Source organism: Mauremys mutica, chromosome 2 (genome assembly GCF_020497125.1).
Source record: "Mauremys mutica isolate MM-2020 ecotype Southern chromosome 2, ASM2049712v1, whole genome shotgun sequence".
In the NCBI taxonomy this organism is placed as follows: domain Eukaryota; kingdom Metazoa; phylum Chordata; order Testudines; family Geoemydidae; genus Mauremys; species Mauremys mutica.
The window spans coordinates 285,968,536-285,983,975 of NC_059073.1; the positions used below are offsets into that span (position 1 = coordinate 285,968,536).

General features: G+C 43.5%; 1 protein-coding gene across 6 annotated transcripts in view; it reads left to right on the forward strand.

Moving 5' to 3' along the window:
• The first annotated feature begins 5,269 nt into the window (after positions 1-5,269).
• GHRHR (growth hormone releasing hormone receptor) overlaps positions 5,270-15,440 on the forward strand; it is a 42,006-nt gene continuing 31,835 nt past the window's right edge. The window contains exons 1-2 of one of the 6 annotated variants that reach the window (XM_045003257.1): positions 5,270-5,346; positions 6,700-6,781. In XM_045003257.1, coding sequence (XP_044859192.1) covers positions 6,743-6,781 — 39 coding nt within the window. In that variant the 5' untranslated portion in view covers positions 5,270-5,346; positions 6,700-6,742. Of the gene's footprint in view, positions 5,347-5,965; positions 6,056-6,398; positions 6,524-6,699; positions 6,782-15,440 lie in introns of those variants that run through there. The other 5 variants (XM_045003261.1, XM_045003258.1, XM_045003255.1 and 2 more) reach the window with 5 other exon arrangements.

Here is a 15,440-nt window from a genome sequence, read left to right on the forward strand (position 1 = left end):
AAGCCTGAGATCAGCCCTGGCTTGATTTGCCTGGGATACCAGCCCATTGACTAGCCCACAGCACAGACAGCGACACCGGCCTATCCATTGAACCCCAGCTGCTCAACTGTGGGGACTTTGGGAAGGGCTGTGGGGCGGGGTGTTTTCCTGTTATATTGCTGTTGTGGGGTTTTAGTGTGGTGTTATAGTGCAGGATGGGGCGCCATTTAGTCACCATCCCTAAGTCTCCTCTCCTGTTCCCCTCCCCTTCCATTGTTATCCATGTGTCCTGTTCCAGGAAGTAAATGGTTGATATCTCATGTGGTTTTGGTTTAATATATTAGCTAATTTATCCTAGAAGTCGTAGCTATCACTTCACCTGGCCAATGGATGGAGGCATCAGCCATTACAAATCCAAGGCCCATTGCTCCCAAGGGCGGGGGGCGGGGTCAAAGACTTCTGAAGAAGGGACTTCACCATCTTCACCCCTTCCTGAACCCCAAGCAGGAATGGAGTTTCTCTTTCTCCTGCTGTGCCACAGGACCCAGACTGAGTGCAGCCAGCAGATAGGTGGCATGATCACACACTTAGTTCTATCAAAGGGCTGTATCTGGCAGTTGCAAGGTGATTACAAGCAGTTGATTAAATCAGGATTGAAAAAGTAGACTTTCTGGGGCCTGCAATATTAAAACCCCTGTGATTTTCTGGTATATTGTGCAGCAGGGAAGTGTAATCTCAATTATTTTATTAGAAACTATTTTTTTTGTTGTTTGGCCAATTAAAAAAATAGGGACAGAAGATTTCCATGGTTAAAAACTCTCTCTGTTGTTTTTTTACTGGTTCCAGGCCATGTGGTGTAGTGAAAATGGCGTTCAAATTGTAAGCTATCACTTTCACTTGTCAGTGGGGTCTCCTGGTCCTACTTGCAGGCTGAGGGGCTCTGTAAGGCAACATGAATATCTGTGCCTTCAGTCTGCAGAGAACCAGCCTAGAGTACAGCGGGTTGAGTTGTGGCTCTGTGTTTTAGGGGGCAGCCTGCTTTGTCTCTCTGTTTTGGGGTCCTTGTGTGTTATCATTCTGAGTTCAAAGAAACAAAGTAGTGTTATGCTGCAACCTTCCAGCAAGAGTCTTTTATGTTTTTATCTAACTTCTCTGTGCATGTGCCACGAGCATCATCGATGACAACTAGCTTCTGGAACAGAGCAATCATACTATTGACCTACTGGGTCCTCCATGAATAATCAAGAGAGATCAACTGATGATTGCAAAGACTAGTTGAAGGATTCCAGTAGAGCACAGTAGAATTTCCAATAGGATCCATATGAGACTTGGTGTTTTTGAGAGCATTTTTATTTATTTTTTTTCTAGTTCACTTGAAAATTGTTTAAATGAAAATCTTTCTGGCTGATGTTAGTTCTCATAGCAAATTGGGCCATTGTTCAATCCAATGATCGTAACGAATGCTTCAGAGGATGACAGTCGCTTTCTCCACTGCTATAATGAACCTATTAGAGCTGATCAAGGAGTTATTTTTTTCTGCACCATTTAATATTTCAACAAAAAGGAAAAGAATCAGTTTCATCAATTTTTTTCGTCAATGTTTTTCTAGCAGTTGTAAAAAAAAACCCTTGAAAGCTGATTTTTTGTTTGGTATTGTTTTCAGCATCTGGAAACCAAAACTGTTTTCAGGAGCCGAAATCCAAAATGTTCAATTGGAAACAAAAACATTTTGGTTTTCTGTTCTGGAAACAGTTTTTTGCTTTTGATGAGAACCTGTCATTTTTCAATGGAAAGATTTTTTTACCCCACAAAAATTGCCATTACCTCGAAACGCCATTTTCCATTAAAAAACATATTTGATGGAAAATTTTTGACCTATACCTATGTAAATGTGTGATGTTATACTTAGCGTGGGGAGTGTGCCTATGCTGATATGCTCATGAGAGACTCTGTCAGATACCCTTCAGTAGGAAAAGCTTCTCATTACACCATTAATATGAAAATTAACAACCCTGTCATTGAATTCCAGCTTGGGCTATTTATAATATGTATGGAAGGGGAACATTTTTACATATATATAAGCAAATCAAGTCAAATGTTATTGATTTAGCCTTTGGCCATGTTAAACATAAATGAAATAAATGCACACGCTACACCCAGTTAAATGTACACAAGCTACCATTTAGAAAGCTAACTTGGTTATTAGAATTATTCATATATACAACATACACCAGTTCATGCAGTCCTGTTACTGCATGCACATTGTTCCTTTACGATTTCTTTGAAGGAAAGTACTGAGACACCAGTGTGCTTTCTGAAAACTTAACCTGGAAGTCCCATCCGCCTTTGCAACATCACGCCTTCTCTATATTAGAAAACCTCCCCCAAACAGAATTGTTCTTGGTACACTGGTACAAACTCCCAATATGAATGCACTTACACAGATTTAGTTTAATAGGTTTAAACATGATTGAATGCTTTTCACTAAGTGTTTCCTTGAAGCAATCCTCATGGCTGCTCATTAAAATCCATCTGCCCATTTCATATACAATGTAATTAAAATCATTTCCAACAATTACACTGTCTGTATGTTGCTAGGCAAAAATATCTACCAGAATACAATTTGACTGTGCTGTGCTTTTCAGTCAGCAAGTGTTAGTCAAAACGGCCAAACTGTTAGTACAATTCTATAATTGCCATTCTGTTATCATAGCACCATAAATATCACAATGTATAACTCTTCTGTATTGATGTCAATTCATATTTTAAACACTCCTGCTTGTCTTATAAACTGGACATTTGATTAGCTCTTGTAGTCTCAAAAAGTTAGGCGCGACCCTCAAACTTCCTCCCAGACCCTCACTCCAAAATTGTATCTTTTAAATCAGTGGCTTTCCAGACTACTGTACCCCTTGCAGGAGTCTGATTTGTCTTGAGTACCCCAAGTTTCATCTCACTTAAAAACTACTTGCTTGCAAAATCAGACATAAAAACACAGAAGTGTCACAGCCTATTATTATTGAAAAAATTGCTGACTGTCTCACTTTTGCCACATAATTATAAAATAAATCAATTGGGATGTAAATATTGTACTTACATTTCAGTGTATAATATATAGAACAATATAAACAAGTCATTGTCTGTATGAAATTTTAGTTTGTACTGACTTGGCTAGTGCTTTTTATGTAGCCTGTGGTAAAATTAGGCAAATCTCTGGATGAGTTGATGTACCCCCTGGAAGACCTCTGCGTAGCCCCAGGGGTATGTGTATCCCTGGTTGAGAACCAGTGTTTCAAATAACTGTTCTGCTGGTGGAAGGCTCCAGATTAGCAGCTCTGAGGCTGAAACCTTCAATTGATCCCCCAACATGAATATCCTTGGTAATACAAGCTTCCCTGTGCTGTCCTGCTCCTGGTTCTCAACCCTGATCTAGATGGACCACACAAGAAGTCACTCCAGATTACCTTCCCACTCAACTCTTGGTCTCTCTGATCAGACTATCAAGTACCAAGAGACAGTGCTAGTACCTGGTCTGGGGTGGTACAAGTCCCCTTCTGAGCCCAATCCACAGAATATACGAGTCTGTTATAGCGCCAGGTAGACAGCTTTAGCTCAGGCTATCGCCGTTCATGCTTTTAGTGATGGGGGTCCCCAATTCAATCCTGGGCATCAGCCAGGATGGGGGGTGAGGATCACGGTTGTTTCGATGGTGAAACGTCAAGGGTAGAAACACCTGTTTTAGGCCATAGGAAAATTAGGATTCTGCCAGCTTTCCAGTGTTATGAGACAATTAATTATTATTATTATTTCTATATAGATAATGCCCAAAGACTACAAACAGGATGCTCAGTTTCATCAATTTTAAGGCTAGAAGGGACCATTAGATTATCTAGTCTGAGCTTCTTTATAACACAGGCAGAGAACTCGAGAAGTGCCACCAGGGCCTGACACCCCTGCAAGGACGGGGAATTGATTAGCTGAGATATGCCCAGATGATCCTCACAGGTGAGCCACAGCCCATGCTGCAGAGGAAGGCAAAACACAAAACAAAACAAACAAACAAAAACAACCCCAAGTTCCCTGACGATCTAATTTTGGGGGAAATCCCTTCCCATCCCCAAATCTGCTGATCAGTTCCACCCTGACAATGTGAGCAAGACACACCAGACAAACATCTAAGAAAGAGGCTTTTCCTCACCACCTCAGAACACCACTCCGCCCTGATCAGTGGCTCATGTCCACCCATGGCCAAACTCGGTTGCTTAGAGCAAAGGGGAAAAACCCCACACCCTAGAATGCAACCAATTCTGCATTGTGGGAAAAGTTCCTTCCTGATCCCTGCAAATGATGGCGGAAGCCCTGAAGCATAAGATTCCATTACAGTCATAGTTTTACTGCAGATTGGGGCCCCATTGTGCTAGTCAGTGTGCAGTCCCATAGAAAGACGTGGCCTTTGCCCCAAACAGCTTATACCCTAAGGGCCAGATGGTGTCCTGCCCTGCACATGGCGGCAGGGGGGCACAAGTGCCCAATGCGCCCTTGTGCCAATGCACCGTACCACCGCTTCAGCACACAGGCAGTAGCAGGATCCACAGAGCCATTAGGTCCCCCCTTGTGCATGTGGGCAGGAAGGGATGGAAGGGCGTGGAGAGAACATTGAGCAAAGGTCTCCTCCATGCCCAGCAGCATGGCTGTTCAGCCTGTTGAGGGGCGCATGCTGAACCAGGGACAGGCCCAGCACTCCTCACTCCCGTCCCTGGAGCAGCAGAGGAACCAGGAGGCAGACCGTGATTCGCCAGGTCGGAGTCGGCTTCCTAGGCTGCTCCCGGCACAGTGCAACGATGCACTAGTCCTTAGGGCGGATCACAGTCTGGCTAGCCATAAGTGAGAAATAGCGCAGGCGTGGCGAGAGAAGAGGGAGCAGCGGTAGCCCAGGGAGAGATGGTGGAGAGGTGATGGTACAGTGGAAGGTGGTACAGGGAGAGGACCTGGCAGCACTTCCCCCAAGCGACTGAGGACAGTCCTGCCGGAGCGCACTCCTGGATGTTGGAACTTTGCTAAGCAATGGCAGTGAACCATGAGCAGGGGGCAGGGAGGAGGACATTTATCCACTGGACATTCACACTGCTGGTGGGGAGACTGAGCAAAGGACGACTGTTGTGTATTTGGTTGTCATGGTTTTGTTGCTATGGCAACTGAGTTAGATTATTATGGGTTAGCTCAACCGGTTTCAACCGGCTGAGGAGCTCTCTGTATATATGTAAATAAAATGGAGGTTTTGGTTAGCTGCCTGCTCTCTGGCCTCAAGTGATTGTTTCCTACACCGGCTGCCCCAAGGATATAACAACGACAGCCAGAGTTACTGAGGTATTCGTATTGTTGATTTCTTGTTGCTGTATTTTCCTAAACGAATGCTGCGTTTCCTTCCCTTCCCCAGCCCCAGTGTTATCCAGACTCAGGGCTTGCGAGTAGGGAAGTATTGCTCTTAGGGCAGGGAGGGCATTTAGGTTTTTCTCAGGTTTCAGGAAGGGGTGGAGGGGGGCTTGAGCCAGTGGGTTTTGTAAACTTAGAAAGGAACCCCTCAATATTAGAACCCGTCCCTTTTTGTTGGCAGAAGGGAGCACACAGAGCTGGCTCTAGGAGAAGCAGGCGAGGCTGGTGGAGTGGAGGAATGGTGGTAACAGACAAGAGCAGACAGGCAGGAGAGACAGAACTGTGAAGGGCACTGACGGTTGTTCATTTTCACCTCTGGCACATAATGAGATCTTTACCATCACAATCTTTACAGTCAGCTTGCTTTGTCCGACGTCAGGCCTGACCTCACTTTAGCAGCCAATATCTCTCAAACTGATAGCGTGAGTGGCTTGGGCTTGCTGAAGCAGCTCTCACAACAAGCCGCAACTGAAATCCTTACAGAACTGAAGTGGCCGACTTCCACCTTCGGAGAAAGTCTGAGCAATATGCAGATTTCTTCCACTAGAAATCTGCTTTCTCCTTCTTCATCTCTGCCGTCTTCTAAGCAATCTGCCAGGTCTAGATGTAACTTGGCAGACTGCATGCATGTGCAAAAGCAATAGTAAGCTGTTGATCACTAGTTGTGTAACAACGATTGGAAAGAAAATGTACTAGTTACTGATTTGGCACAGTGGGCAGCTTACTCAGGGGAGGGTCAGGAAAGGGAAAGCCAGGATGGTGCAATTCAAAACCAAGTTGCAGTAGTAGAGCTGTGGGGTGAAGTGGTAAGCTGGACAAAAATTAACCAGTCTGGCTCTGATTTTATTTGAACCAGTCCACATGTCCTGAATTACAAACAGCCGAAACGTCACATAAAACGTTGACAATTGACTAGACCTCATTTGAATAAAATGTCCGTGCTGCAGAGAATCACAAAAAAAAGGCCAGTTAAGCTAAACAGGGGAAGATGGACCAGGACTAATGACCATGGGTGCTTCAGTTTTGGGGTTTCCAGCCTGAGACGCCTTCAAGGGGGCTGATCTTCAGCAAGTGCTCAATGCCCATCCACTGGAAATCAGGACCCTTTAAGGTATGTCAAGGCGGGCACTCAAATACTGGGGCAACCAAAATCACTAGCCACTTTTGAAAACCTTGACCAATTTTTGGTAAAGTATGCATTAAATCCACAGACAGATGAATACTCACACCACATAGGTGCATACATACTCACAGTGGGTATATGAATATATGCTTACCTGCTTCCAGGGTGATCAATGAAATGGTGCAGCGGGCCCTGGATTGAATCGACATGGCTAGGACCCCTGGACCAAATGAGGTACATCCTAAGGTACTCTGTGAATTAACCCTGAAAAGTACTGGCATATTGTAGACCTCCCAAATGGATGCTTGGCAAAATGCACTTAATTCATATTGTGTCTCTCTGTAGAGGGAGGATGAAAGAGCATATATGATGGTACACTGTGACATAAAGGATTTATCTGGCACGAGATTGGGATGACTGCACTGGTCATGAGTGATAGTTACAGGAATTACAAGGACTATAAGGAAGCTACGTAAAATATCAGAAAGCTGGTAAAGCTCCCTGTTCTAATTTACTATTGGAAATGCTCTGATTAGTGCAAATACTGCGTTTATTTAGTTCCACATATTTATTTAGTTAGCTGAGGTAATCAGCAAATGTTAATGGCTGCTTATAGGTTAGCTGTGCATCTTATAGAAGCAGTATGGCCTAGTGGCTTGAGTGCAAGACTGAGACTCAGGAGACCCAATATCTATTCCTGGTTCTGCCATTGGCCTGCTGGGTGACTTTGGCCAAGTCACATTGCTGCCCTGTGCCTCAGTTTCCCCATCTGTAAAATGAAGATACTATTTACTTCCTTTGTAAAGTACTGTGAGGTCTATGCCTGAAAAGCTCTACATATATATAGGCAGCAATACCTGTACTTCAGGTTCCCTGACACTTTCCATTATGAGACCTTGTTTTTAGTTTCATTCAACTTTGCCAAACTTTAACCATTTAGCCTGAAATTTTCTACGCTCTCCATCTGCCTCAGACTGAGTAGTTTTGGAAAATTCCATCTAAAATGGTTCAGTAATTTCTGATAATAAGGTTAGAAAAGATATGTTATTTTGCCTATGTTTAAAAATGTACACATATTTTGTTGAGAAGCTCTAGTGCCTGCATGGTTTGGCACAGGGACTTAACATTTGGCCGGAAGATTGATTTGCTTTCAGGGATGTGCCTTTGTTGTCTCCACAAAGATTTGCACAAATTACACCAAGAGAGTTGGAGTTTGGCAGCTAAATTCTCCAAAGATTCCATCTGGACTGAGCATGCTCCATCCCCTCAGAGTTCCTACATGCCAACTGGAATGTATATATGCCACCCGCACAGAGCAACTCAGCATGCTCCAGCCCAGAGCTGCAGGGACTGAACAGGGTTTTCCCTGCAATTGCTCTTCTGGCACCAGATCTGAGGACAGGGAGACTAGCTGTCCTGTGCATTCAATGCTCCCCATCTAGGAAGCTAGAGGGGAAGGAGGAGTGACAGATGGGAGCAGGGAAGGGGGAAGATATTCAGGGCAGGGGGAGAGGGGACGGGGAGTGGGAGTGGCAGGAGCTGGGGGAGCAGGAGAAGCACAGGACAAGCAGGGAGGGGGCAGAGTTTGGATGGGGAGAAGGGGACAGGCAGAAGCTTTGGGGACAACAGCAGAGGCCAAGTTAATTCAGGCATTTCCTATCTTGTGAGTGCTTGACTTTGCAACCTTAATGTTCTTTTCATACAGATTGTTGGGGTGTAATATATAAATACACTCACATGCAAGTTTTCATGTATACCCACACTCCTGGGACTGAAGTTGGCCTTCAGATGCATGCACAATGTGCATTCAAACCCCGGGAGTTGAGTATATGTGCAGAATTTGGCCACACATTTAAAAAATGTAATATTATGTGTTTACCTACCCGCTCCACACACTGTTTGAAACAGGAATAAGATGCACATTTGTTAGAATGAATGACTATTAACCATCACCATGTTTAAAGGGTTTGTCTCATACATATTTTGTTGCGTTAAATGCAACATGGTCAATGGTAACAAATCTATCAATGCCTACTAAAATCCTAGGGAGTGCAAGTTACCATAATCTCAGGGGTGCTCACATAGTCAATCCTTTGCAATCTCGGCACATACTGCAAGGTCAAGAAAGGTGGCAAGCATGTCATCCACAGCCTCGTCAATCACAGCCGAGAGAGTTGTTAATATTTAGTTTCCTCCTCATTTTACTGTTACGTCACTCCTGGGCAAAAAGATAAATGCTTCAGATCAGCAACCGATAGGAGAGGGGGAAGAGGAGAGGAAGGTAAAACGGGCTCAAGGAGGCTGAGGAGGTGGAGTATGACACCACTTGCTTCGGAACATGAACCCCCGTGCTTTGTACCGTTGTGCCTTTTACTCCCTGAGTCTTGCAGCTTTTGTAAGTAACTGTGTTAAACAGGTTTTCCGTCATTGTTTTCCCTAAGCAGTCAGTTTAACATTGGAACAGATGGTCAGATGCGGCTCGTTGCATTGCATGAGCATCTTTTTCTTTTTTGGACTTCGCTTCATATTAAACTGTGGAAGAGGCTAGGAAAGGTGCAAACTGTAGCAGAAGGCACACACACCTAAGCTGTCGGAGCTGTGTGCCCTTGCGCTGCACTGCGTTGTTACTGCACGTTCATTATTACTGCACTTCCATGAAAGAGAAACAGCATCCTAAACCGCGCATGTTACTTTATACAGAAGTGCTAAAAGAGAGGATGACAAATGCAAAGGGGAAGGGAATCGAGAAGATACTGTAAAAGCTATGAATTTAGATATTGCTGCTTAGCCTTTGGCATATACAACATTAGTAGGAGTTGGCATTTCACCTGCTTCTTTGGTAACATTTAGGATAACTTAGAATGTGAACTGTGTAGACAATAACAAATTAATTGAATCAACTGTGGCTGCATCTGCATATGCCAGGCTTCGATTTGGCTCCATAAGTTCATCTATGCAAAAAGAAACTACCTATCATGCTGACATTTTGCTTCAGCCAATTGCTTATGAGCGAGGTTGCCTGATTGTACATGAGAAGCTCTGTGCGATTGTTTACTTAAATTATGTTGCAGATTAATTCATTTTACGGTTGAATCCTTTCATTTCATTTGGGGCAGTGTTTCTCAGTCTTTTAAGGTTGGTGACCCCTTATTTCAAGTCCAAAAAAATTGCGACTTCCTCACATTTCTGATACAAGTAAGAATTAAAAATGTATCAGTTATAACAATCAACCTTTAGAGAGAGAGAGTGTGTGTGTGTGTGTGTTATGAGAAGTTGAAAGAGAAAACTTGCTCTTGAGGGACAAATGTGTTCAAGAAATGAGGAGTGAGATTTTCTTTGCTTTAGATTGTAATAAAATTTTCAATGCCGTTCATGACCTGGGGTGGGGGTTGCAACCCACGCTTTGAGAAACACAGTATTACAGTATTGTTTTGTGTGGGCGGCACAGGATCTTCTTTTTGTGTGTGGAAAGAGAAACAACACCGTGATGTGGAATAATTGGGACCATATACTTTATCTGTCTGTGCCTGTCATTCTCTCTGCTTGTACCATGTAACAAACTCTGCTCTGCAGTGGCACTCTATGTGGAGTGAAGAACCATTCCTCGTGAACAGGGTATCTGAATCTAGTCCTTAGTGGTTAACCATACTCAGCATTAAAGGACATCAGAAAGATCTGGGTGTTACAGTGCTTTCTTCTGAGCTAGATTCTGCCCCGTTACTCATATTGAGTAGCACCATACTTCACAAAGCATCACAAAGGACCAACTCACAGAATAAGATGCTACTCAGTGTGTGTAAGGATGGCACAATCAGGCTCTTACGGAACATTAGGATATCCTTATTATTATAACTGACATTAGCTAAGAAAACACTGTTTTAACTTAGCTGGAAAAACAACCATCCATTCTCAGCCATCAGTATACCTGTATGGTTTGTGGTAACTTTTCAGCGCGGTCTTAAATACTTACAATATTTAAAATGTCTCTACATTTTGTAAACTTCAGATGTTTTTATGCTTTGTATTTGTTGCTTGTATGCTATTTGTTGTAGTACGGTGTAAGAAAAAATGCAGAGACAGTGCAATGCTGAAATCCATGAGAGAAAACAATGAGAGATCACAAGAAAACCAAAATTCAAGTAAATGGAGCACAAGATACAATAAAACTGCATAAAATAATCTGAATAAGACACATTCTAATCCCAGAGTGTAATCCCAGAGTGTAAAGAGTTTGGTTGCTCTCCTGGGCCAGATCCTGTGTTCATTACTCACCTGAGCACTGATTTCACATGACCAGAGGTTGCAAGAGCAGCCTGATTTTCAGAGGGGCTGTGGAGCCCACACTTCCCGTTGACTTGGTTACTCAACAGCCCAGGAAACAAGCTCTAAATTTAGAATAGATCTCAATTTACTTTTGTATTTCAGACAGTTTAATTTTACAACATCAACAAGATTAATGGTTCATTCACTTCTTCTTGCCGGAAATAATCAGAAATATTAATCATGATCTTTATACAACTATTTCCCATGTCTGATTGTTTTGTTTCGTTCTCACTGTTTTGGGCCCTGGGCGAAAAATATGATTGATCTCATAGAAAAGAATATTGGAAAATCTTTTCTCCTTTCCATTGTAAGTGGGGCTTCCAGCTTCCTTAAATACACCAATAGCAAAAGAGAAGCAATTTTAGACCTGATCCCTACGTACCTGCCACGGCTGTGTTTATTTTCTATCCCCACTCCTGCCATATTTGCTCGCTCTTCTTTTTGACTAATCAATGAATCCTTCTTTTTCCTCTGGGATAGATTCTGATCCCCTTCTTCACTTCAGGTTCAGTAGTGCTATTCCTCATGAACAGACCCGTTGATTTCAGTAGAACCAACCATGGGGTAATGTCCTGTCCACTATGTGAAAATGGCATCAGAATTTGGTCCTTTGATAGGTAATAATTGGAGATATACCAATCTCCTAGAACTGGAAGGGACCTTGAAAGGTCATCAAGTCCAGCCCCCTACCTGGACCAATTTTTGCCCCAGATCCGTAAGTGGCCCCCTCAAGGACTGAACTCACAACCGTGGGTTTAGCAGGCCAATGCTCAAACCACTGAGCTATCCCTCCGCCTGGATAGCCAAAAGCTCCCTGCTCCTGCATGCATTTCTCAAATGTACCCGCAATCTTGGCTCCTATCCCCCAGCACCCCAAAGCAGCTCTGCATAAACATCATGAGATTCCCTGCTCAGAAGCTCAAGTCTTTGTACAATCAGTACAATCATACAATCAGTATGTCCTTCCCAACATGGGAGAGAAGGCTCTGTCTGGGACAGGTTCTGGTTAAATCAATATTCATTTGTAACAAGGAGAAATAGTTCTTTTACTTTTTAATTGGAAAATGGTCTGGCACGACCAGGATATTTTTATTCTCTGTGGATTCCAAACTGTCTTTATTCTTTGACGGTGATTAACCAGTGGCCTTTGTTGTATTTTACATGAGTGAAAGACCATTAGAGCTCCAATGTCGCAGTGAAGGCATCACGTAGATATATTTAATAACCATTTTAATATGCTAAAGTCCTTGGCCAACATTTTCATAAGTACCTAGTGATTTTGGATGGCCAATTTGAAATACTTTAATGGGTCATTTTACAGGTAATAGCTGTGCAGCGGTTTCTGAAAATCTGGCCCCATTATGATGGCTCAAGTTGGGCCCAAAGAAACGGAGTCCCCGGAATCACTAAGTCCCTTTAAAATCATTAGGCCAGGAAGCTGTAATCAGAACTGGTTCGGATGCCATATTTTCTGACCCAACTCTAAAATCTGAGCAGCTGGGGCAACTTCAAGATTTCTAGCCCTGAGTGGGCAAAAACTGTGTGCAAGACAGAATGGGGACTAAGGATCTGCTGCATTGTGCTAATGCACCTTCTTAGCTCATATTATATAAGCTGGGCTAATGCAGCCGTGTGAGAAAAGACTGTGGGTTTGACCCTGCGAGGTGCTGAGAGCCTCCTGTGAGGTGTCAAGCACTCCCCGCTTCCCGAAATAGTAAGTTCTTCAAATGGTACCTGTGAAGCTTCTGATCCTGAGTCCCTTAGTTGTGCAGGCAATCTCACCCCATCAGTAATTCCACAGAGTTTAGTAGGGCTATTTGTTCTGTGCCACATGAACCATCATTGCAGGATCACACTGCATGATCACAAAGTAGGATGCAAGGTGAGATGAGAGATCCTTGCTAGATATGGGCCCGAGACTTAAAGTTCAGATCAGGGTCCAAACGCTCTCAAAGTTTAGGAGTGTTCTGACTGTGGATTTTGATTGGAGCATTGTAGTAATAGAAGGTGGCTATGAGTATGGCTCTATCTCCCAGTCCTGTGCCAAGTTGGTATAATGTCTCACCTATTCATCCAATCATCCACTGCCTCGGCAGAAGGCAACAAAAGCTGAATATTCAGTGCCTTCCATAACCCAAAGTCAGCTTGTGTTAGTGTAACGCTGGCAGACCCTGGTTGTGGGTGGGTAGGATTGAACCTGGGATCTCAGTACAGGGGGCTCTACAATGTGAGCTAATAGCCACCTGACTATTAGCTAAGGCCATAGAGAAGTCTCAGTCCCTCTTTTGAAGTGGTCTGGATGGGCCAGAACACCACACCCAGGGGGTGTGTGGGTTACTTAGCACAGCCAGCAGTGTAAAAACACCAGCAAATGAATCTACCATAATCACACTTGCTTTCTGCCAAAGGAAGGCCTATGACATGAATATATTTTTTAAACCTATCTCATAGAATTAGGAGGGACCTTGAAAGATCATTGAGGCCAGCCCCCTGCCTTCATAGCAGGCTCAAGTACTGTCCCTGACAGATTTTTGCCCCAGACCCCTAAATGGCCCCCTGAAGGATTGAACTCACAACTCTGGGTTTAGCAGGCTAATGCTCAAACCCCTGAGCTCTACCTCCCCTGATAGTGATAAGGGAAAGGCTAACAAACACTTTGGAGAGGGAACAGGTAGCTTTTCCACACAGAAGTGTGCATGCATAAAAATCAGGAATCTGGAACATCAGCTTGGAAGGTGCAGCCGTGTTGAATTCCAACATCACTTTCTGGCTGGCTACACAATATTGTATGTGTCTCTCGCTCAGCATTCTCTGTCTTGGCTTGTTGAAACTGAGGGAACAGCCGAATCTTACACCCATACTTTGGACTGGTGCAAATGACTGCACAAGGCAGTGGGGAATCTGGTTCTCTAATCACTACATTCTAGTAATTCACAAATGTTAGGGCTGAGAACCTACAATTCTTATTAAAGTCAGAGGAAGTTGCAAGTGCTCATGATCAAGGAGGAGCCAGAACTTTTAAATCACCTGCAGTAAATGAAACATACACATTTAACTCCGGGGTACCTGGTAAAAGTTCTCACAACTTTGGAAACTAAACAACCCCCCCCAACCCCCCCCCAAAAAAACTGTATTTTTTGAGTCTATGAAAAAGTCAAACATTTATTTGTTCTCACCTTGAATATTTTAGTGGATTCCAAGGCCATTTTCACATGCAGATACCGGTTATTTTTTCCAGGAGAAGTTCTTTTCACTGTGCAAGCAGGTAAATTTCCACCCTGTTGAGATCTTTCTGGACACAGTTCATTAAACCAATAGAGTTCTATAAACTATCCGTTCATTGAAAGATATGCCTGGTTGTCATGCTGGGAACCTATTTTCTTCTGGGGTTTCAATACACAGGGACCAAATCATGGCCTTTCAGCATAGCTGACTTTCATTACTGATTAAGGAACACAACAAAGGAAGGACAAATATAAGCCTGCATGAGAAATTAAAAAGAGACTGTGTGTAGTGTGGGACCGACTCTTTCCCAGACACCTTGAATTGACCCAAGGGAGCTGGTCTCTAGCACACAGCAAGGAAGGCTCCATACATTTAAAGGTGCAGGACACAGAAAACAGTATCACAACATCTCCACTACATTTGTATATTCATATACACTCCAGTTTCACTGGTAAGTTTCCAAGTCCTGAAGTCAAAACAGCCATGGTTGTGTATGGAATTCCATGGCATGGAATCCTGGATCTAATCTCTTTTTTCCCCTTACACATGGGACCTAATCCTGCTCCCATTAAAGCAATGGCAAAATATTCAGTGTTTTCATTAGGAGCAGGAACAGAGCCTCAGATGGTAAACTAATAAGCAATCGGTTCAAAAGGTTGGTATATCAGCTTGGTATAGGGATGTTAATATGAATGGAGAACACTGGCTTATTAAAACCATTACATTCTGCCCTCTGAATGACCTGAAAGCAAGATATTTATTTCCAAAACTCGCTGAATATTTATCCTTCCTGTGTGAAAATGAGCCGAGTTGAATTTAGTCAGCCACCTGCTCAGTGGATAGATTTCATCCTGTTTTGATTCTTTTTTAAAAAACGAATGCTTTGATAGGTAACACTTCTTCCCTGACTAGTAAGGACAGGGTGGAGGCAGTGTGGAGCAGTCAGGGCCATGTGTGGATATGCAAGCGTCATCCGGCTGGTGCAGAGAAAGATGGTGCCAGGTGACCAAGGCAGACCCTGCTGCCCCTTCGAAGAGGCGTCATGTGCACTGCTGCCTATCACCCGCAGCACACAATAAAGCTGGGTGGGAAATGGTTTTCCCTTCCTGTGAAGAAAATGGAGATTTCAGAATAGTTTCTGTTCAGCAGTGGGATGAATCCAAGACCTTTTGACATTTATATTTTTGAGAAAAACCAGAGGGGAGAAAAAGGGATGTTATAGCCTAGAATAGCTCAGTGGTTACGGCACTTGTCTGGTATATGAGAGGTAGGTTCACAGCTCTGCTCTACTTTATTTGGAGCAGGGATTTTACTCCTCGTCCCCCAGGTCAGTGTCCTAGGCTAATGGCTATTCTAC